Here is a 23,583-nt window from a genome sequence, read left to right as displayed (position 1 = left end):
GGCCCCAGGTACCCGCAGGTGTGGGCGAGCAGGTCCTGGGAGAGGGAGGGGGCGGGGAGGGAGGGAGACCCCTTCCCCGTCATCCCCAGGGCAGAGCATCACCCAGGCGCCGACAGGTGGTGGAGACAGACAGCCGTGGGCTCGTCTGCTCCACGGCGCGGCTGAGGCGTGTCCTCATCTGCACCAGCTTCCTCTGATAGACGCCCCGACACAGACAAAACCAGGAGAGCTGGGGTAGCTGCCCGAAGTTCCTGGTCCTTCTGAGGGTTCTGTGTTCCCTGCCTGTTCTCAAGTCGGGATGCATGGTGCATTCGTTGGGGAGATTTTTAAATTCTCATGTCTATGGCTTCACCCCAGACCAGTTAAATCTGACTCCCCAGACATGGTCCCTGTGGGCAGCATTTTTAAAAAGTCACCAGTGAATCTAACATGCAGCTTCCACGGGCCCCACCAGCCTCCTTCCAGCGGGCTTGGACCCCAGGGTGGGGCCTGGGGAGCGTCCTGTCCTGGCTCTGTGACTCTGTCACTGGCCGCACTAGTGGCTGCCTCTGTGTCCACCAACAAAATAGAGCCCAGAAATAGGTAAACGTGCTTCAGGGGGAAAGGTCGTTTATTTTCACTCCTGCATATCTGAACCCACAAGAAGGGGTGCAAACGCTAAACAGACTAGTTCCCATGTCGTCACAGAGCTAAGTTGGTAAGTAACTGGAGCACAGCGGGGAGACTGCGTCCTGTGACTTTCCGTATCTGTCTAACCACGTTTCTACTTGCAGTTCTAGGATGTATGGACCTAGTTGGCAGACGTTGCCGATGGGGACGTGGGTTGTGTACGCTGGGTGATTTAGGAGTCTTATCTTGGCGTTCTCCAGCAGAGGCCAGGAGAGAGGGTTTGGAAGATTTCGGAGCAGCTCTCTGAAAAAGATACTTAATTAAACTCACAGCACACCAAAACAATCCATTTAAATTGAATGCTTGGGGAGTTCCAAAACCGTTTCACAATTGCATATGAGTTGCTGCACATCTTTCTACATTATTTTAGTCAGTCTTTACATTACTAGCAATTGGTTTGCACGGTGAATGACATGTAATGTCTCTTTGATGTATCTCAGATCGCTTACCCTTGCGCGTATCGATTCTGAATACATAGGAACAAAGGTGGAACCGGAGAGAAGGGAGTGGCTTAGACAACATGGTAATTGAGGGTTTGTGGTAATAATTCGCTAATTCAGGCTTTGTTGGAACTTCATTCATTTGATGCAAATGAGGGGTCTGAAGAACCTGAATTCTTCAGGCCACACGACTAAGGTGTCCTTGTGGGGCCCCAGGTCACTGTTGTTTCACGGGGTCTGGTGGCCACTTCTGCACACGGCCTGTGGCTGCTGTCCCCCGAGACCCGATTTCCTGTCCTTTCCTTGCGCTGTTCTGGTTGGATCTGGGAGGTCCTGACCGGGATCGCCACGCCCTTTCTCAGCGCTTCCTGTTGTAGCCTAGTGGTACTAGACACGCGAATCCCCCCATGTGCTGGTTTCCTTGAAAGCAGAGGGAGCAGTTATTCCAGGCTGCTGGCTGACTAGGTGCAGCTCAGCCAACAAGGCTACGGAGGGGAACCTACACCTGTTCGTGTCATTGGCCCCCCAGAAAAGACCCCTGCTGTTTCCCTGCTCTTCAGCTGGTCCCCACATTAAAAGAACACAGAAGAGGCACGTCAGCACCAGGTCTTCTAGGAACTGAGGGAAAGGGAAAGGCGGCCTTCGTGGTGTGGCCGGCGTCTGCGGCCGCCCCCGAGACGGCTGTCTCCAAGGCGTGCCCCGGGTGCACGATGGCTGGGCCGTCGCCCCAAGAGGCAGCGGAGGGAGCCTCCGCTGCAGGAGGGGAGCATAACGCCTGGGCGTGGGGCTCAGGGTCTGGGTGCACGGAGGCTGGAAAAGCAGGACTCCTGCCGCAGGCTCTGGGGTCGTCCCTCACATTCCACCAGCCATGGCCAAGAACAGTCAACAAACATCGATTTATTCACTCGCGTCCTTCCAGACTCTCAGTAGTAGCTATCTGTGTGTCTCATCTACCTGTCTGTCTATCCCCCTCTCTCTCCATCCATCTGTCCATGGGCCCACCTATCTGTCCACCATACATCTATCCATTTTCTCCCTCTTCTTTCTTTACAACAAGCTTTAAGGAAGAGACTGTGTGTAAACAGAAGACAGTGAAACGCACCCAGGCACAGTGAAGCAAGGTGTCCATGCTGCCTGAAGGAATTAGCAGGAGTTTTACCGAAGTGGTGAATTTTAAACTTGCTCATGAGTGGAAGCTACCAGAAGGCAGGAAACCCACAAGTGAGTGGAAGCTTCCAGCCAGCTGGCGAGGCAGGACTTGAGATGTGTGAGAGAAGGGACAGGATGACCCGTAGGCGGTGAGGAGACGACTTTGTGTCATCTGTCTCGGGCAGGAGGACACCGACGGCGGACAGCCCAGTGCAGAAGCGATACAGGAGGGAGCAGGCCCTGCAGGCTGCCGGCCCTGCGCCTCAGCAGCCCCTGGCTGGCGTCTCCCCGCCTCCCCCCAGGCCTGTTTTATGGGGAGCTAAGAATGGCATTTCCACTTTAAATAGATGGGGGAAAAACAAAGAAGAATTCAAATGTCAGTGTTCAGAAGCAGTTTTCCTCACCCGTATCACCGGTGGCTTTTCCCCAGAACAACAGCCCGACGTGCGCTTCTGGCAGAGACCTCGTGACCGCCAAAGCCTCCACCACTGGCAGGCCCTTGGCAGAAAAAGTTTCCGACTAGGTCTAAGCCATCCCGCTGTGTCTCTGAGCAGTTTATCACCACCCTCAGGCTTTGTTAAAACCCTACGTTCTCAGCCCCGCACGAGCCCCTCTCATGAGCCTCCCTCTGGGTTATTCCCAAATTGCACGTTCTCCTGACCATCGTTTAACCACTCTCTGTTCAGGAAATCAACTCTGAATTTTCATTGGATGAACTGATGCTGAAGCTGAGGCTCCAATACTTTGGCCACCTGATGTGAGCAGCCAACTCATTGGAAAAGCCCCTGATGCTGGGAAAGATTGAAGGCAGGAGAAGGGGATGCCAGAGGATGAGATGGTTGGATGGCATCACCGATGCTATGGACATGAGTTTGAGGAAAGTCAGGGAGATGGAGAAGGACAGAGGAGCCTAGTGTGCTGCAGGCCACGGGGCTGCAAAGAGTCAGACACAGCTCAGCAACTGAACAACAGCTGCTCTTCAAAGGCCTTGTCGCTGATGTGCCCACCTCCCCATCGCCTGCCCTCCCCTGCCCAGGCCTCATCACTGGGGTAGGGAGGGTCCCTGGGCGAGCCCTCCTGTGCCTCCAGGCCCCATTCTCTGGGCCAGGCCTCCCGGCCTCCACCCCCACCCCCAGGCCAGCCTCTCCCCGGAAGACTTGCCTCCCCATTCTCCTGCCCCCCACACTCACCGCCGCTTCCAGAAGCTTCTTCCCCAGCCATATCCTTGGGACAGATCGCGCCTGGACTCAGAAGCCTGCCCCTAGCCTCCTCAGACCTGCTCGTGCAGAAGGAGGGGTCCAGGCCTCCCCCTGCAGCGCTGGGTCCCACGTCCCATCTCCCAAGACCCAAACCCCACCGGTGGGTGTGACCTGGGCGGACAGGAGCCGGGCAGAGGACGCCCAGAGCGAGTGAGCAGGCGGGAGACCACTGAGAATCCAGCCCTGGTTTAGACGTGATAAACTCTAAACCACGTGAGCGAACTGCCTTCAGGAGGTGCCGCTGTTCCCCTGAGGACTGCGCGCGTGTCTCGGCTTGCTTACAGGAAAGTACCGCCAGGAACCCACATGACGCCTGGGAGTCAGGGCTACGAATTAGGGGGTGCAGACCCCTGAGTCCAACCAGACTTGACAGGGCACAGGCCCAAACTTTAGGGGGCGGATCCTCAGGAAGCATATCTCCGTCCGTGTTCCATTTTGTCTGATTTTCACAGAAATTCAGATCGGAAGGCCACAGTGATCTACTCCCTACAGAAAATGATAATTCAGAAGGGCCGCACACCCACGTCCTAAGAGTCTTTCAGGCAGAGTAGACTAAGTTGGAAGGTGGTTGGTTGTTTTCTAATTCATCATCTTTAATCACTGGAAACCCCAACCTGTTTTTCCTTCTCCTGCACGATAGGGCAGGGCACTTGAAGAGATCCTTCTCAGCACGGGGTAGGATCAGATGGGCTCCTGACATTGTAAATGCGAGGGCCTCTCTGTGGAATAGAAGCTGTTCCATCTCCTAAGTTCAAGGATGCGCTGGCATCAAGGAACAGGAATGCATTTGTTTGCCAGTTGATTGGGAAAAGCTTTGGTGGAAAATAGCTTTGTCAAAAGAAAAAGCAAATTTTTACTTGGTTAAAGTGGAAGGGGGGCTGCCCCAGGGCTGGGAGCGAGGCAGAGTTGCACCTGCTGTGTGGCACCCCCTGGTGTCCATGCAGTGAGCCCCAGAAGCTCTGAGTGTGCTGTGGTTCAGTTGCTAAGTCGTAGCCGAGTCTTTGCGACTGCGTGGACTGCGGCACGCCAGGCTCCCTTGTCCTTCACTGTCTCCTGAAGTTCGTTCAGATTCATGTCCATTAAGGTAGTGATGCCATCCAACCATCTCACCTTCTGCTGCCCTCTTCTCCTTTTGCCTTCAATCTTTCCCAGCATCAGGGGCTTTTCCAATGAGTCGGCTCTTCGTGTGATTGGTCATAAAGATTACTGACACTAACAGCTTTGTAAATATTTTACAAATAGGAAGTAATGACTAAAACCAAAGAGCTTCATTATCTGAGAGACTTGAAGTACACAGACTCCTATTTGCATCTGGAGCAAAGAATACATGATTGATGGCCCACAGTGAAAGGATGCTTGTGAAACAAATGTTCTGCGCGCCTTCCTTCTGGGTCATGTGAGCTGACAGGCACATCAACAAATTGTCCAGTTCCATCAGCTGCTAAAATTCTGGACGAGGCCCATCAGCCTGGCATAATCCAGGGGAAGTAGAGTCTTTTGATTTAAATATTTGGTAAAGTCAGTGCCGTTTACCAGAAGTTGAGGAGTGCAGTCTGTTGCGTAGCGACGCGTATGCCATTCACTTTTAGAAGCTGAAATCCCCTCGTTGCAAAACAAACCTTTGTTTCTTACTTATGTGGACCATATTTCTTTTCCTGAACCAGAAAAAAAAATCCCTCTTTTCACTAGGGAAAAAAAAAATCCCTCCTAAGTGGTATTTCATTTCTCCCAGTTTCTAATATTCATGTTTTTATAACAATATTGTAAACAATGTGAAGCCACAAACTTGAGTCTTTTCGGCGAGTCTTGTGAGCCGCCGAGGGGCTGGCTGCCCTGGCTTGTTTATAGAATCCGCTGGAGGTGCCCCTGAGCGGCCCCAGCCTCCCCATCTGTGCTCAGACGGGAGACCACGGCCCCCCTGCTCTGTCTGCTGCCTTGAGTGTGCTCACGGGGGAGAGAGGAGGGAAGAAGGGCAGGCACACACACAAGTGTGAGGGCTGGTCCTCGGGCTTGACCGAGTCTGATGAGCAGGATGGAAGGCGTTCCTCGCACTGGGCGGGTGTGAGGGGGTGTGAGGGTGTGGAACTGGGCCCAGGCCCACACGCAGGGCTTCGACAAGGCCAGCAGCTTCCCCGAGGCGGCTGCACACGCAGAGCCTCCCCATGCCGCGCCCTTGGGGTCAGGAAAGCTCAGTCTTCCGTCCCAGGTCGAAAGGCGTCGATGGTGAAAGTCAGTGCTTTCATTCCTGTTGGAACAGGGCGCTTTGGGGCCGCTCTTGGGGGTGCTATGATGACCAGCAGTGGTGGCTGTGAGGTTGCGGTCACTTGCTGACCACCCCTGGGCAGGGCGCCAGGTTGCAGGCACCAGGATGGCAATGCTGAGGACGGGAGCGGCGTCCCCTCCCTCTTTCAGAAGAGGTGACTTGTCTGCCACAATGATCTTGATGGGGCTCTCGCGTGCACACAGGCATTCTTGAGCAGGGCTGGAGCCCCCTCTGGGCTCCCCCGCACCTCGGCCTCTGTCAGGGTGACGGCTGAGCTCCCTGCAGGAAGGGGCCTGTGCCCTGTGAGGGGGTGGCACCCTGCAGACCCTGCAGTCAGTTCTCCTGGCTCCCTTGGGGCTCCCCTTGGAGTAATTCCCGCCCCCTCTGCAGGGTCAGGTGAGCTGCTGACTCCTAAGCAAAGGGCATCCTGTGTCTTTAATGACCCCGGACACATCCTAATCAGTCATCCATCGGTCATCTTCCCGTCCTTGCGCTAAAGGAGGTGCAAACAGCTCCGGAAGCCACCCTTGCCCTGAGGGCTGGAGTGGGTGGTCGGGAGGCTGGCTGGTTGCTCAGAAGGATCCCTGAGCGAAGCTGGTGGCTGGGATGCACACGAGGGCAGGGCCCGCCCTTCCCAGAGCGCGGGTGCTCGCAGACCCACAAGAGCCCTGTCTGTGCATCTGGGCCATCTGCACAGGGCAGGACGCCCCAGAGGGCTGCTGCCGCCTCGCCGCGCGGGACAGGCCATCCCATCTCTAGAGGGATGTGTGGGCTGCAGGGTCCTCGTCTCCCCGCGAGAGTAGATGAGCAGCCATAACAGAAACCAACCGTGGGCTGTGGTCACGCTGGTGTGGCTAGTAGCTGCCCGCCCCCGAACCAGGGCTGGCCTTTAAGGGATCAGTTCCAAAGAGCCCCTGCCCTTGGCACCTGCTTGAGAGCCTCGGTGCTCTTCCTGCGGGCTCCCGGCTCCGCCCACACAATGGGAAAGAAGGAAAAGGCAGGAGAAGCCAGGCTTCTTTCAGGGAATTAGCTGGTGGGCAGACGCCCTGTCCCCCTGGGCACCGACGCACAGGTGTGGGCGCACAGGGCGGGCGGGCGGCGCGGGGCGCGCTTCTGCGGCCGCGGGCCTGGGCGGGGCCCCCGAGTCACCGCCGCGCGCTGTCTCCCCAGCGAAGCGGTACTGCAAGGACGCCAGCCCCAGCAGCAGCACCACCAGCACCTATGCGCCCAGCAGCAGCAGCAACCTGAGCTGCGGCGGCGGCAGCAGCGCCAGCAGCACGTGCAGCAAGAGCAGCTTCGACTACACTCACGACGTGGAGGCGGCGCACATGGCGGCCACGGCCATCCTCAACCTGTCCACGCGCTGCCGCGAGATGCCGCAGAACCTGTCCACCAAGCCGCAGGACCTGTGCGCCGCGCGGGTACGGGCGGGGCGCACCTGGCGGGGCGGGCCTGGCGCACCTGGCGGGGCGCGGCCCCGGCCCACCCCACCCCCACCTCCCTTCCCGGCCGCCCAAACCCGGAGGTCCCGCCGGGCGCGCCCCGCGGCCCCGTAGACGCCGGCGCAGACCGCCCTAACCCGGCTCTGCTCCGAGGAAGTCTGGCTGCGCAGGGCCCTGGGGACACATTTTCCAGATCAGTCTTTCAGATTCACCTGTGCATTAGGAGCGCCGCCCCTCCCCTTTTGGGGACCCACACCTCGCTCCCCTCCTGGCGATCCCGAGGGCAGCACGGAGACCGGGAACCTCGAGGGGCCTTGCGCCCCGGCCCTTAGTCAGAGGAGGTGTGCAGCGCCGCGGGCGGAGGCCTCCGCGGGCGGGCTGGACGGCGCCCTCCAGCCCAGAGCTGGGGAACAAAGAAAGGGCAAAAATCCCGTTCCCCGCGGGCTCCCGGCCAAGCAATTACAGTCAGCCTCCATTACTTTAGAGCACCAGATGCCTAAACGGTGAGCAGGGCCAGCGCGGGTCTTCGTCGAGCGGCTCCTGGCAGGAGTGGGAATCGCTCGGCCCCGCCGCGCCCGGAGCTGCCCAGAGAGGCCGCCAGGCGGCCAGGGACCCGGGCGCGAGCGCGTCCTGCCCCCGCCGGCGAACGGGCGGCTCTCGTCTTCAGAACAAAGGGCCGCCCCGTCGCCCAGCGCTGCTGGGCACGCTCCTGAGCACACCACATTGGCCGTAGTTGTTAGAAATAGGTGTGATTTGTGTGAATGGAGAAAGGTCAGTAATTGTATGTCTTGCAAATGCTTTCTTCTCTATTAATATTTTTATTCCTGGATTTTGGAGGAGTGTCAGGGGCATGCAATTTCCATGGTGATCAGGACTGCTAAAATGCCAGGATGCCATGGAGGAAATTCTGTGGCAAGGGGAAAAACAAAAGACAATAACCCCTTCGATTTTTTGTTCGCTTTGTTAAATATAAACTAAGACCGAGGGAATTACAGTCCGATATGATGAAGGCTGTATTAGTCTGAAAGCTGGAAACCAGAGGTGCACTTTCACAAGGAAGGTTCAGGCAGCATAACGCGCTGGGATTTACCCCGGTAACAACCCAGAGGTGGAGGTTGGTTCCAGACACCTTCCCTCTGCTGTTACATCCCCGAGGAAAGACACGCCAGACGTCTGAGTAGGCAGCGGCGTTCATGCCAGCTCTGACATCAAATTGCTGAAGAGAGTATGACTCTTTGCGGGGAGGGGGGAATGGAGCACTGTCGGGGATATTTTGATTTTTCCTTCCTCTGTCCTCCATCTGCCCTTCCTTCTCTCCCCATTCCCGAGAGGAAGATTCTCAGGGATTCTTGATCTGTTTAAAGCATCAAAAAAAAGAAAGAAAGCCCTCACCCTATATCTCTTCAGCTTTTGTAAAACTGGGTGACTACATTGCAGGTTTGCTGACCCTGGAGCAGGTCAGCCGCGATCACTGCTGTGGAAGCTGTTGTACTGTGATTGCACATTTCCCTGCCTTAAAATAGAAAATCCTCTTTATCGCATATGATAAGCTTTTGTGTTGGAAAGTAAGTTCTGTGTAGGGGGGTTTGTTTTGTTCACTACTATATTCCCAGAGCCTGTACCCGATAGGACTCAATTTGATCTCCCTCACCAAAAAAAACAAAAAAAGGAAGTAAATTATAGTTCCTCTCCTCCATCCCTCTAAATTCTTGTATTTTCTTCATCTCCAAGTCTGGGAGTATTAGCATCCGTGAAACTAAAGGAGAATTTTAAATCTGTGTACATGTTTACGTATATATCTATAATTTGTACACACATCCATTTCTGACCTCTTAAGAGGTCTTTGAACTGTGATAGAATTGAAATCAGGCACTTGTTTTTCTTCTGGTGAGGCTTATTTCTAAAAGCAGAGACATATTAGGGGGAAAAGATACAGATCTATGATAGTTAAGTGAGAGAGATGATAGATTCGTGGATAAGAGACAAGAGATTGAGAGGTGGTCCATAGATAAGCGGACAGACGGGTGCCCTGTGCACCTGTCAGCGGGTTTCACAGCCACGCGTGGAGAGCGGAACGCAGGAGGGGCCGCTTCTGCTCACCTGGGGAGCTTTTGCAAGTGAGACTGCCGGGAGGAGTTTGCAGCTTGGATTCTGTCCTGGCGAAAGGACTGTGGTCTGGGGGGATGTACACGGTGGGGGGATGTACACGGTCACCTTGTCCTTCTGTCTCGCAGAACCCTGACATGGAGGTGGATGAGAACGGGACCCTGGACCTGAGCATGAACAAGCAGCGGCCGCGGGAAGGCTGCTGCCCGATCCTGACGCCCCTGGAGCCCATGTCCCCCCAGCAGGCAGTGGTGAGCAGCCGGTGCTTCCAGCTGAGTGAGGGGGACTGCTGGGACCTGCCCGTGGACTATACCAAGATGAAGCCTCGAAGGATGGACGAGGACGAGTCCAAAGAGATCACCGTACGTCCCCTTCGTGGACCCCCACCCCCACCCACCCAGTCTGCCAAGCGGGCACCGCTGAGGGAAAATGCCCTGGGTGCACGCCTTAGTGAAAATGGTCTTTTCCCTTTAAATATGACTTTTAGCTGACTGGAGCTTAGAAGATGTTTTTGGTTAATCCAGGAGAGGTTTGGGAGTAACATTGATGAGAGGGAAACAAACCACTGACTCCTTTGAACGATGAATTTTATTTTCCAACAAGTGTGTTTTGTTGCAAACGATTTCTCTAAGAAAATGTGCCAACAGCTTACCAATCCATTTTTCTGGGTGATAAATTGATACAATGCAGGGTTTTCCTTGCAGGTAAGGAATTATAAGGAGACTCTTAAATGCTTACATGTTTAATTCTGTGTTGTTAATTAGCTAGCTCCTTGAAGCTAGGGACAGGGAAGTGAAAGTGAAAGTCGCTCAGTCGTGTCTGACTCTTTGCAACCCCATGGACTGTAGCCCACCAGGCTCCTCTGTCCATGGAATTCTCCAGGTCAGAACACTAGAGTGGGTAGCAATTTCCTTCTCCAGGGGATCTTCCCAACCCAGGGATCAAACCCAGGTCTCCCACATTGCAGGCGGATTCTTTACCATTTGAGCTACCAGGGAAGGACAAGGTCTGTTCTCCAAAACACCCAAAATATGCAGAAGAGTGCCCTGGAGCCTAGAATAAATTATTTTTGTATAGTCACCCAAATCTTTGTTGACTACAACATTACCAAAACACCTACGTCAAGACCGTATTTTTGAAGTAGTTACAATTTTCAAATTCAAATCATTAAAATAGTTACAATTTTCTTTAGGCTAAGAAAATAAATGAAAAAAGAATTGTTCTTTATTAGACTGCCTTTTTCTCCAGTGTTCAATTCTGAAAGTTAGGACATCTCCTTTATTCCCTGGAAAATGAAAATTCTTTTTGAACACAATAGGGAGACCACCATCAAAGCCATAGCATCTTACAGAAACAGAGAGGTGGATAAAAAGGAAACATTAGCTATTTGTAGGAATTGTCAGGGAAGGTACCTGTTTATAAGGCCATTACATCTGAAGCCTGTTATGTTTATTCTTCAAATTGATTTAAGTATCCAGGAGAATAGAATCTGAGTGGCAAGCTAAATTCCAAAGGGCTTTTTCTTTCCTACAACGTTAAATCGTTACTACCAAATAAGGCATGGTAGTTGAATCTCCGAATTTATTTTAATTAAAATTAAGCCCCCATAAAAAGACAGCAGCTTTGCCCTCCTTAAGTGTCACACAAGTGAAACCCTGCACTCAGGAAACACGTTTGCTGAACATCGCCACCTATAGGAATTTCTAGGTTACTGCAAGGGGCCCCTCTTGGCCAAAGACTATTCTATTAAAAAAATTTTTTAATGCTGCCTAACAGTAATTTTGGAGAAGGCAATGGCACCCCACTCCAGTATGCTTGCTGGAAAATCCCATGGATGGAGGAGCCCGGTAGGCTGCAGTCCATGGGGTCACTAAGAGTCGGACGCGACTGAGCGACTTCACTTTCAATTTTCACTTTCACGCACTGGAGAAGGAAATGGCGACCCACTCCAGTGTTCTTGCCTGGAGAATCCCAGGGACAGGGGAGCCTGGTGGGCTGCCGTCTACGGGGTCGCACAGAGTTGGACACGACTGAAGCGACTTAGCAGCAACAGCAATTTAAACTCACAGCATCAGTCTATGTTGGTCTTCCGTTGCCTGGGACTTCAGCGTGTAGAATACTTCCACAGTGTAGAACACTTGGCGAAGATTGCCAGACGCCCCAGGTGTCTTTGCATGTAAAGCTTAAGCTCTGCCTGTCGGTGTTGGATACGGTGCTGTAGGTCTTGAACCCGGCGAGCAAGGTCCACTGAGTGGCTGGTTTGGCTGTCTGGCCGCTTCTCTGCCCCTCCTGTCCGTGCAGCTGCAGGAATTAGAATTTCCGCACTGAACTAGGGGTTTAGAGCAAGTGGTGAGCAACAAGTGCCGTGTAGACCACAGATGCTCTTTGGACGAAACTGGGTTTGCATCCTCGGAAGGGAGTGTGTTGTGATTTTAAGGGTAAGGTTGGAACACGGGGTGGGGGGAGGGAGCGGGACACGGCGGGGGGTGGGGGGGCGCGGGACGCAGCCTCCGGTCTGCGTGTCCAGTGTGTTCTGTGGCCCTGAAGCTGTGTTTCACCCGCAGCCAGAAGACTTGGACCCCTTCCAGGAGGCCCTCGAAGAAAGAAGGTACCCAGGGGAGGTGACCATCCCAAGCCCCAAGCCCAAGTACCCCCAGTGCAAGGAGAGCAAGAAAGACCTGATCACGTAAGCACGGCGCGCGGCGGGACGGTCGCTCCCCCGAGCCCCTCCTCTGGCTCACCTCTACCCGGGTCTGTATCTGCCTTGCCGTCTGAGCATGCGACACGCACAGCGCACAGATGTCCCCAGGGGCCAGGCGGGTGGGCGACAGGCCAGCCGTGGACGCTTGTTCTGAGCGCTGCTCTGTGCTATGGAGACGCCATTTCCATGTGATCCTGTGCATTTGCAGCTTTTCTTCAGGCAGCTTAAACCCCATGCAGACATTGCAGCTAAACTGGAAACAATGAAACTTTTTTCAAGTTTTTTTTTTTTTGTTTTTTTGGGAAACATGCTTACCACTTTGGCTGTTTTTGTTTTTGTTTGGCGGCAGATGTCCAACGCCCAGGTGCGATGGGAGTGGTCATGTGACTGGTAATTACGCCTCGCACAGAAGGTGTGCCTTCACTTTTCTCATGGTGGATTCTGTCTTTCCAATTTATTGTTTTCAGCTTACCTCAACAATGCTGTCCCAGTACAAACGTTGACTTCTGTGTCACCCCTTTAAGTGCTATATGTTGACCTTCAAAAGCATGCTAATCGACGTCTTCTAAAAAGTCTTTTATCTCAAAGCAAGCTACCTCAATTTGGAATATGATTTACAGACATTGAGACCAAAGAGCCCAGATATTTGAATCTGACTTTTCAAATGGTTTCCGCAAAGACATGCTTCCTTAAATTTCTATGGAAACATGCATTGGTTCATTGCACCAACAAAATTCAATATACAGCACTTGCCCCATCGCTTTTCTGCATTCAACTTTTTGGTTTCAGTTTTACGTTGTGTCTGTCGGGGATGTACGCTGGGCCTCAGGGCTTCTCACCGGACTCTTCTGGCCTGTCTTACAGTCTGTCGGGCTGCCCGCTGGCTGACAAAAGCATTCGAAGTATGCTGGCCACCAGCTCACAAGAACTCAAGTAAGATTTAACGAAAATCCTTCTCTTTCTAAAATCTGTTCACTTAGTGGTAACAAAAGGGGTGTGTCGTTTGCAAAGAAACATGTGTTTACCAAGCCACGTGTGTGCGCCAGCGCCTAAACTCAGCACACGTGAATGTTCTCGAGGATTTTGGTCACCTGTGTGGGCAATCCCTCTGCCTTTTCCCTCTCGTTTACCTCTAGCTTTTTCATATCGCATCCTTTCCATCTTGAATTTTCTAAAGCATAGGTATTTCTCTCCAGATATGCACACATGTGGAAGGGGAGTTTTACAGTGTTACTCAGACTTTAAGGAAGTGATTGTCCTGTGAAGAGTCAGAAGCTGATTTTTTTAAGCCAGTGCTTAATATGATCATTTTTAGAATGGATATCTAAATAGGACAAATAACCAAACTCCACCATGATCCTAGCTAATTCCCTCAGTGGTCGTAGCTACAGATGCTCACCAGGGCAGCCGTAACCCAGCTAAGGCTTCACCAGCACACACGGCATGGCCCCCTCTCCTCTGCGCCTGTAACTGTCTCTGGGTTTTCAGCGTGGGTCTGGTCAGCCGCATCCACACCGCCAGACTAAGGGTTCTCTTCTCTGTGTCTCTGTAGATGTAAGTAGGTAGATGGATGTATTCACATTCAGCTCCTAGGCAGGTTTTGGAAGAAGTCAGGCCAAGCCCCAGCCCGCGTATTATGACCTGCTGTCATCTAGTTGGAACGGACATTCGAGTATCTGTCAGGAGAACAAGGGCGAGACAAGCTTTCCACAACCTGATGAGAACCAAGATTCTCCAGTCATCGTTTTTAATTACCTGGACTTTTATAAAAATCATCACATCAAATTGCTTGGCTTCCATTTCGTTTGGAAAGGGCTTTCCTTCTGATGCAGAGAAAATTCTGCGTTCAGACCCCATTGGGCTCCCTCCCCCAGGACCCCCCCACGACAGAGCAGGGCGTCAGTCCGCTGGGTGCAGGCTCTGTTTCACTCCGTGTCGTTTCTTACAGGACCCCTGTCCAGGGCCCTAGCGCCATAGACCACCTGCTCATGTTCAGTGACCTCCTGAACTAGCCCTCCCGCCACCAGACCCTGGAGTTCTCTTCGTGGCGTGTAAACACCGGGAGGGCAGCCTCTTGCTTGACGGCTGTGCGGTCTGTAGCCGTCCACGCAGTGCCTGGCGGACACGTAGCTTAGGACCTCAAACGGACAGCATTAGCAAGAACCATCCAGCCCGCTCTAAGACCTCCTTTTCCGTGGCTTGAAACCATGTTCCCCTCACGATTGAAATGGGGTTAACCGTACTCGGACCTTGGCTAACACGGCGGCACACGGCAACTTCCGTCTGCCTCTCGCTGAGGAGGGCGTCTCCAGTCCCAGCAGGCCAGCTGTAAACGGGACAGCCTGGGGACAGCTTCCTGGGAGCGCGGCTTCTCCTTGGCGGCCTCCACTCGGAGACCTGAGCAGGCTTCCGGCGGGTCTGGCTCTCCTTGGTTTGCCTCTGTAGCCTTTGGGCTTAGACGGTCGTGTTGATCTCAAGCTCCAGGCAGACCGGCTTCTCCTCCGGGGTTGGCACTTCCTTTTTGCCGCATCTCTCCTTGGAGGCCGGTGTGATATCCACACCATCAGCATCTTCAGAGGGAACCCGCCCTTCACAGCCTCCTGTGCAGGGTGGACATCCCTCGCCTCCTCCCTGGCCCTCCTGGAGGGGAGGCCACAGCGGCCTTTCCTGCTTCCAGATGTCTAAAAGCCTCCGTCACCTGTAACTTGTCTTTGCAGCAAGTAAATCCCGTTTCGACTGACCCTTTTCCCAGGAAATCCAAACTTGACAAGTTTTCTGAAATGCTCTGTTTCACCTTCATGTCTACTATAAATAATCTGATATTTAAACAACCATTTTTCACTTGATGATAAGTCTTTCTCAGCTGAGGATACCTTAGATTATACTGTGGCTTTTTCTCGTTAATCTTTTAATGGATGACACCCTTCCATCTCTGGCTTTTTCCTGCAGCCACAAAGGCTTTCCCTGCACAGAAGCAGAGATTAATCCTTTTAGGATTTGCAGCTGCTTCCTCTAGAATAATTCACGCACGTGCCCCTTTAATAGCTTATTCTTTCCACGTATATTTTCAACAATCTGGTCGATTCTCACTGCACAGCTTCTTACCTGGTTAAGAGTGTGTGAGTCAGTGGTCACCACCTCTTTATACAGACACCTTTGGGTCTCAATTGCCTCAAAATTTGTTCTCTCTTCTGCATCAGCTAAGAAACAGAAGCTTCTGAGAACATTCCTCTTGCCACTTCTAACGTGGACTTTTGTTAGTTGGCTGTTAACAGAACATTCTTGATCTCAAACAGGCAACGAGTTTTGCCAGATACACTCTGGGTCTTGGGTCACCCATCCTCTTGAACTTCCTGAGATGACACTTACCCAGAGCAGCGCACATGGGATAGTCTTAAGAAGAAGCCGATCATTTTGTCGACTTGTGTACAATATGTAAACTGAACGTGTATTAAAATGTAATGTGTCCGTGAATATCATTCAGATTCTGCAGCTATTGCTTTCTCGTCCCTGGTCCGTGGGCCATAGAGGGCAGGTCGGTGACCAGGCAGTGAGGCAGGTGATGGCACGCGCGACAGGGGCCGGAAGCAGGCGGGATTCCCTAGCCTCCCAGGCCGGCGCTTACGGCCGAGCGTCCCCCGCACGTCGGCGCTTACGGCCGAGCGTCCCTCTCACCGCCCCGCCTTCCGTGAGAGGACCCCTGACTGTGACAGTCTTTGAGACCCCAGGCAAGGGGAAAAAAGGGGAAAAAATCGTCCAAACAAATGTGATTTTTTTGGTGAGAACTCCACCTAATGTAAGTCAGCTCTGATGCTCAAGGGGAGTTTCTCCCCTAAAACTTTTCCTGGCTGAGATCACCTGAGCGGTAGCCACAGACGAGACCGTGTAAATCACTTCACATCACCCTCAGTGTAGTTTTAAAGAAACCACACCCTCCCAACCAGAAGTTCTTTTTCCTACTCCCCAATGCAAGATCAGTGCAGACACGGGCATGATGTAAGTGTGTTAGCCAGCTCCGTGACCAGTTTAAGCTGATTCACATCAGAAGCAATTATCTCTAGAAATGGGCCCCCAAACTGGCTCCTGTTTACACTTGGAGTTGGGGGGACACATTAGACCCCCTTGTTGCTTGAGTCTTTGTCTTCCAGACCCAGAACCTCTGTGATTTATGCAGGTCCTGGCAGGAGAAGGAACTGTCGACCTTGGTTCCCTTTCCTGCTGAGTCTGAACTTGGACTCAGTCCTCGGGGGTGGGGGGGGTGAGCCTTCCCCTTGGTCTCTGCCCTTTAAAACATCCTCGTGTGGTCTGTCCTTCCGAGGCACCTCCCCCAGGTATTTTCACCTTAGACACAGGAATTTTAATCACGTACATCACATAACGTTTTTTAAAACCTGGTTACATTTATTTAAATTGAAGAATTAGAATTCTGAACTTGAGCCAAGATACAACTTTTCTCTAAAGGTTACTTGTTGCTAGAACTTTCGAGGATTTTCTCATCGGCTGTGGATGTCGTGCAGGTGTTGGGAAGTTACTGGCAGAGACCAAGCAGAGCCTCGGCCCCTAGCTCCCATTGTTCCGGGTATAGGAAGTTCACCCACCTTCACCGTAGGCCAAGTTCTGAGAAACGGTCCTCACTTCTAGCATCTTCCGCCCCCTTGTTTCCCAGCAGTATTTCCAGGGAACTTTGTGAATCACTCCTGCTGTGGACTCGAACCATGGCCTGCACAGAGGGTGTGTGTCTGTGTGGAAGGAGGCACGGGACCCCTTGGACAGTTAGCTCCCCTCAGCAGAAGTTGTCCTGAGGCTTCAGCTCTCACATTGGGGGAGACAGGGAGCACCCCTCGGACACCCTTCTTTCAGTTAGAAAATCATTTTATTCTGCAACAGCAGGGCCACCTGAGTGCCCCAGTGTATGCATAAGGGTCTGTACGGAGCCGGCCTCAGGCCCCTGGGGTCACATCAAACCACAGACGAAACCCACCAGGACCCCGTGAGCCCAGTGCACCCTGAGATTTGCAGGGCTCCCCGCCCATAGCAGTATCATGGATGGTGAGGCCCCCTCACGAGGGTGGGGTGGTTTATACCCTGTGAGAAGGGGGAGACTTGGACCCACCTTGCAGATGTGGAAACAGGCTGGGTGTTCGGCGGCTCAGTCAGTAAGTGGCCCAATTGCCTTTTCCACACTTCTTGCTGCCTTTTCAAAATGAGTAACCCTGTACTGGGTCTGGCTTTGGATGAAGAATTAAAAGTTTGTGCTTAACTGCGTGGACATGCAAGCTCTGACTTTCTTCTTTCTTCGGAAGGTTTCATCTGTAGAGCTCGTGCAGTTTTCTCCTGACCCACAATGGGGACTAAACGGGGGTCCGGCCCGTGAGGCTAAGCTCCAGGTGGGGCCTGGCAGTGGTTGTGGGAAACCCTTCCCGGGGTCTTCTGTCATCCCTGGAGGAACCTCCCCCCACCGTCTGTGTCCCTGTGTGTGTAGAAGGTGATAAAGTCTGTGCGGCGGCAGCTTCTAAAAATACCCCAGGAAATGCAGCTTGTTGCAGGTGCACTTGGTTTTTACCGTAAGGGGGCCAGTTTAAAGTGCTTCACATGGGAACTGAGGGGAGCACAGTGTAGGGAAGCTTCCGCAGTGAGAGTGCCTCAGGACGACGCCAGTTACACACAGACACACACATACTCACACACTCACACAAACGGACACACACACGTACTAATAGAGCAAAGCCGCCCTGCTCAGCTGAGGGTCCCGGAGGGAGGCCGGGCTGCTGTGTTTCCAGAGCAGACTGCCCCGGCCACAGTCAACCCCGGAGGGCCCGCCTGGGGGACGCTGGCCCCGCGGACAGGCATCATGGGACTGTTCACGCTTACGACCAGAACTGACTGGCCATGAGAACTCACATGTTCTAAGAGCCTCCCTCCTGTTCCTTCTCTTTCTGATGCTGCTGTTAGGCCTGGGTTACTAAGGGAGAGACCCAGTGCTTGGATTTGGGATTCTGTTTTAATCAGCTTTAACCATGCTCATGCACAAGTCAACCAAAAACAAGGCGAAGTGAAGAAAGAGAGAGAAATGTGTTGATGTTTCCTTTCCTTTATAAAGGGATCTTCACTTTGTAGAAGCACCTGTAGTCTCTCCGGCAGGGTCTGAGATGCAGTCTAGGTGTGTTTGTTTGTTCTCCACCATCTGCCAGGTCTGGAGGCAGGTTATGAGGAAGGCTGCAGCATGAAAAACCAGACTTAGGTTATCAAAGGAAGACTCAGATGTAGCAGCAGACTCTGAAAACAAAGCACCGAGCGCTGCCTCTCCCATCCAAGGCGTCAAGTCCTCATCTGTGAAATGGGCGCGTCTGGCACGTGGCTCACTGTAGACGCTCAGTGATCGTCATCATCACCATGGCAGCACACACACGACCCACAGTTCAGGGTGAACTGCTGGGCTTTCTCACGACATTAAGCAGAATGCGAAGGGAAATGTAAGCGCAAATTTAATGTTTACCAAATGACTTTGTGACCTCCTTGGAATAAGGAGAACTTCAGTTCACTCTGAACTCTTCTGAGCCTCCAGCTTTGGAGAGCTTTATAGCAGGTTCTTTAATTTCGAAAGAAAAATAAGGAGAGGAAAGACACTGCAGCAGTTACACCTGTTGGAACGCCTGGGGTTAGGGATATTGCAGATGGGGCTGCCCAAGGGCTGGGTTCTCCCTGCCATATTCCCGTGTGTGTGCCTGTGTATGGGTGCTGTGCACATGTGTACGTGTGTGTGTGCACGAGCATGTGTGTATTGTGTGTGCATGGTGTACATGTACATGTGTGTGTGAGCATGTGTGTGCCCGTGTGTGTGAACACACGCACACGTGTATGTGTGGGCATGTGTGTGCGTGCATGTACATGTATGTGTGTGGGTGTGTGAATGCATGTGTGCCTGTGTGTGTGTGTGTGTGCGTGAGCATGTGTGCATCTGTGCGGGTGTGGACATGTGTATGTGTGCACAGGTGTATGCATGTGTACCTGTGTGGGGGTGTACATGTAGTATACATGTGTGTGATCATGTATGCATCTGTGTAAGTGTGTGTGTGTGAGCATGTGTATGCATGTGTGCCTGTGTGTGCGCGTGAGCATGTGTGCATCTGTGTGAGTGTGAACGTGTGTATCCATGTGTGCCTGTGCATGTGTGGGTGTGTACATGTGTGTATGTGTGTGCGTGAGCATGTGTGCATCTGTGCATGTATGTGTGTGTGTAGGGGCATGTGTGCCTATGTACCTGTGTGTGTGTGCTGTGCACGAATGCATCTGCAGGCCAGCACTGCAGGTGTTCTCACTTCCGGTTGTTGCCATCATCACGTGTGCAGCCTCCTGCTGCCCCGAGGCCCTCTGTGCTCACATCCCCTCAGTAAAAAGGGATGTTGTGCAAAGTCCCTGAGCTTCGAGGCGGAAGCAAAAACCGGGAGAGGGCATTTCCTGGAAAACCATAAACCAAGCTGGTCATTCTTTCATTTTAAAAACTTGTAACCCACATCCAGAGATAAGACCCCCCTCTCTGCCCTCAAGGCACCCAGGCCTGTGTTCTCAGCTGCCAAGGAGAGTGCGGGGAGTCCTGGCAGATGGAATGGGGGCCCGGTGGGCAAGCCTCCTGGCAGACGGGGGCCTAGAGGAGGCTTTGGGGGCATGGGGGCAGGGGGGGCTGAGGGGCTGGGCAGAGCTGAGGGCCTGAGGGCCCGGGCAGGGAGACTGGAACCCCAGGCCCCGCAGTTCCGGGGGAGGGGGGCAGAGTGGAGCCAGCCATCAGGCTGCCCTCCTGGGAGCCAAGTGGATGCCCCTCAGTGGGCCCTGGCCCAGCTGGCAGTCGTGGGTTCCATCCAGGACCACACTTGAATCAAGGCTCATCACAGACAGTCGTCAGGAGCCCGGCCCCTGGCCTCCCAGGCACCTTCTCCGTCACAATCAGGGATTTGCTGGACAAGCCACGAGGCTGCCCAGAAAATCTGGTCTTGTCAGCCCTGAGAAATTGAATCTTCAGGCTGTTTCTTGGTGTTTCATCATCCATTTTCATCAAAACTAAATGAAACGTGATTAATGAGGCTAGATCCCCAACCTCCTCTCTGCTCAGTCACACAGTAATTAAAGTCTTGTGTGGAAGCTCTGTAGGTCTGAATGGGTTTCATCAGGGCCCCTGGTCCAGGGCTCTCATCGAGCAGACCCTCACCCCTGCTGCCACTGGGATGCAGTGTCCTCTTCTGTTAAAGGGAGGATGGGTCCAAGGGCCCCGCATTTCATTTCACCTTCATCCTGCTGTGCGCTCTGTCTTCCAAGAGGCCAAACCAACTTCTTCTGCCCCCTGGACAGCCCGCTCTCTGGCTGTCCACAGACCAGCTGGCAGTGACCACTGAGTCTAACCCGAGAAACAGGAGCCCTGAGGGACAGATCCCCCTCCTGGGGAGGGGGCTGAGTTTCTAATGGCAAAGCTAGCCTGGAGCTTTTTATGTTTTTATTGTGATACACTTGGGGAAGTGTTAAGTCCAGAAAAGGGCCATGAGGAAGACCTTCCTTAAGACATATTTCTGAATATTCCTTTCCTCCATTTTGAAATGGTAACATTTTAACACAGACATCAGACTGTACTGAATGATGTTAATTATTTCTAAATAAATAGAACACAATTTGTAATCTAAGCTAAGCTAAAATAGCCCACGCTATACAATCTATTCGGAGAAGGCAATGGCACCCCACTCCAGTAGTCTTGCCTGGAGAATCCCAGGGACGGAGGAGCCTGGTGGTCTGCAGCCCATGGGGTCGCTAGGAGTCGGACACGACTGAGCGACTTCACTTTCACTTTTCACTTTCATGCATTGGAGAAGGAAATGGCAACCCCCTCCAGTGTTCTTGCCTGGAGAATCCCAGGGACGGAGGAGCCTGGTGGGCTGCCATCTATGGGGTCGCACAGAGTCGGACACAACTGAAGCGACCTAGCAGCAGCAGCAGCAATCTATTTAAAAATTCCTCCTTGAATACATTTAATTTTTAACTGCAAGATTAATCTTTGTAAAATTAAGAATATAAAACATACAGCATATTTGGTGCATGTGAACAAAAGGAAAAAAATGACTTTCCTTGTAATTTCAAATACTGCAGTTTTAAAATACGTATTTAAATACACTGTGTGTCAGTGCGTGAACACACACGTGCGTGAATACAGGTATGTTGTCTGTGTCGTTAGGCCAGGATTCAAGGCCAGACGCATGGCCCTTCATGAAGCATGCTGGACTGCCTGCATCCTCCTCGTGCGTTACACCTGGTTAGACTTGGCCTCTCCTAATTATTGGGAAGCTAGTCCCATTTTCATCTCACCCCGGCTCCTCTGGCAACTCTAAGCCATGACCTTCCTTCCCGCTCAGCGGCTGGCCCGCCCCGACCCCAGGCTGCCTGAGAAGCTGCTTCTGTGCAGGAAAGGAAGGTCTGACCAGGGAGGTCTAGGTTGCGTTGGCCTTTCACTGTGAATTTGAGGTTTTATTCCAGTAAACACTTCACTAATTTATAGCTCCCCGGAGCAAAATGAGCAAAATTGGAAATAAAGTAGATGTTCCCTCTGGGAAATCATCGACAAGGATTTTGGAGGGCATTTTTCCTGGCAATTTCAGGAGAGAGGACCATTCTCTTCAGGTTTCTTTCTTGATGGGAAAGACCAACTCTGAGGAGGTGAAGGGGGCGTTTGTGGGCCAGGGGTGCCAGTGAGCAGAGATGCCCGGGAGCAGATTCACCTGCGCATTTGTTCCTAAATGCGACCCTTCCTCTTCCAGGAGCTACAGTTCAAGGAAAATCACATCCCTTCTAGTCTAGTGTCTCTTTTTTGCATTTTTACAAAGAGAGACAGGTCCCAGGTACCCATGGGTCTTGCTTAGTCATCTCCAGGTGGTTCAGGCACTTAATCCTGTTGTCTGCCCACAATAAGAGATGGAGACACCCTACTACCTTCACAGGGGATTCGAGAATACTGCGATAGTAGAAAGACATGAGAACTGCCTCTCTAACCTGACCTTTTCGAGAAAAAATAAACATTAAGTGCAAATACTTTCTGATCATTAAAACAAAGGTGTGATTTGGCTTTATAATGTGAGTTTCTACAAGAGTGCCCAACAGAACTCTCTGGGGCTATGAAAGTGTCCAGTCTGGCAACCATGGCCACGCGTGGCTCCTGAGAGGGTGATGAGGCTGAGGGACTGCCTCATTTCTGCTGGTATTCTGCGTTATTGATCCAGATTTGATAGCCACACCTGTCAAGCGCACAGTGCCGCGTAGAACCTTGGACTTCACTGGTCTGTTCTTTTTTAACGTTTGCTTCTTTGGCTGCACGGTCTTCGTTCTTCGGGGGGAGGGCTCTCCCTAGGTGCCGCACATGGGCTTTGTTGCCCCTCGACTTGTGGATCTTAGTTCCCCGACCAGGGATCGAACCCAAGTCCCCCGCACTAGAAGGCAAATTCCTAACCAATGGACTGCCAGGGAAGTCCCAGTACTGTCCTTTGTATATAGTTTTACTGTATTTTAATACATTCAGGAATATTTTATTCCTGCAACCAAAAGTTTACAAATTTTTAATCATCTGTGTCCTAAACATTTTTGTGGTATTATTAAGACACTGACAAATAGGTTAGTCCTTTTATATTTACATTCTGTCCTCTTTTTAATTTCATGCCATTTAGATTAAAACTAAATATTATACAAGTTTCACAGTGTTTTTTTCACAATAGAATATTTGCACATCGCACCAAAATCTCCTCGTTTTGGACCAGTCAGGCAGCATTCAATACAAGGTGGTGGAGAGCCTCTGTTATTTTTAAAATATGTTCGACTTTATTACTTTCAAACTTGTACAGAAATTCAAATCTGGTTAAGCAGGTGTCATCAAAGAACACCTTGGGCTGCTTCTGTGGTGACTAAATAAGCCTGGCTGATAATTCACATATACATTATGAGTACCTGGGGCGAGGAAGTGGTCAGAAGCCTGCTCTCTGTTCATGGCTGGAATCTTCCTCTTGCAAGCTTGCTTACTTATCCCCCTAATTAGCCTACCTGTCAGGAGAGCTGCTCCACGGAGGGCACCTTCAGCCCCTCCCCATCCCAATTATCCTTGGCGTCTGTCTCCTGAAGATGCCACCACAGAGCGCAGGGCAGAGTCTGGGACTCAAGACCATAACTTGATTTTGCTCGTTTTCAACCCCAGGGCCGCAGAGAGCAGCTCTGTCTCGGCGTCCACGCTCAGGGGCGTGTGGCTGCGCGGCTCCTGCTCCGTGAACCCTGCCCTGGCCTGGGAACATCAGCTTTGGGTCCCTCTGCTCTCGTCATCCTGTGGGCAGGGGGCTTTGGTGCTGTCTTACTCCTTCCTTTGGTTGAGGTGAACTGTACTGGGGTATGCAGTCACCCACCACAGGCACGTGTGAGTGGATCTTAGCTGAGAGGGGGCACCGTGTGCTCTTAACAAGACCAGGGAATTTTAAAATGACTTTTTGGGAGCAAGGCTACTATAAGCTCAAAAAATTGAGAATGTAGGGGAAGAAAAATT

General features: G+C 52.2%; 1 protein-coding gene across 5 annotated transcripts in view; it reads left to right on the top strand.

Annotated features, from left to right (window-relative positions):
* The window catches only part of MYT1L (myelin transcription factor 1 like), a 131,548-nt gene that overhangs the window by 53,719 nt on the left and 54,246 nt on the right, over positions 1–23,583 (top strand). For 4 of the 5 annotated variants that reach the window (XM_070376069.1, XM_070376068.1, XM_070376067.1 and 1 more), the window contains exons 10-14: positions 3,094–3,096; positions 6,951–7,201; positions 9,457–9,690; positions 11,893–12,014; positions 12,894–12,962. In XM_070376069.1, coding sequence (XP_070232170.1) covers positions 3,094–3,096; positions 6,951–7,201; positions 9,457–9,690; positions 11,893–12,014; positions 12,894–12,962 — 679 coding nt within the window. Of the gene's footprint in view, positions 1–3,093; positions 3,097–6,950; positions 7,202–9,456; positions 9,691–11,892; positions 12,015–12,893; positions 12,963–13,977; positions 15,299–23,583 lie in introns of those variants that run through there. The other variant, XR_011465211.1, reaches the window with a different exon arrangement.

This window comes from Bos mutus, chromosome 8, assembly GCF_027580195.1.
Source record: "Bos mutus isolate GX-2022 chromosome 8, NWIPB_WYAK_1.1, whole genome shotgun sequence".
Taxonomy (NCBI): Eukaryota; Metazoa; Chordata; class Mammalia; order Artiodactyla; family Bovidae; genus Bos; species Bos mutus.
The sequence above is the reverse complement of the archived record's forward strand: the minus strand, read 5'-3'. Positions and strand labels throughout refer to the sequence as shown.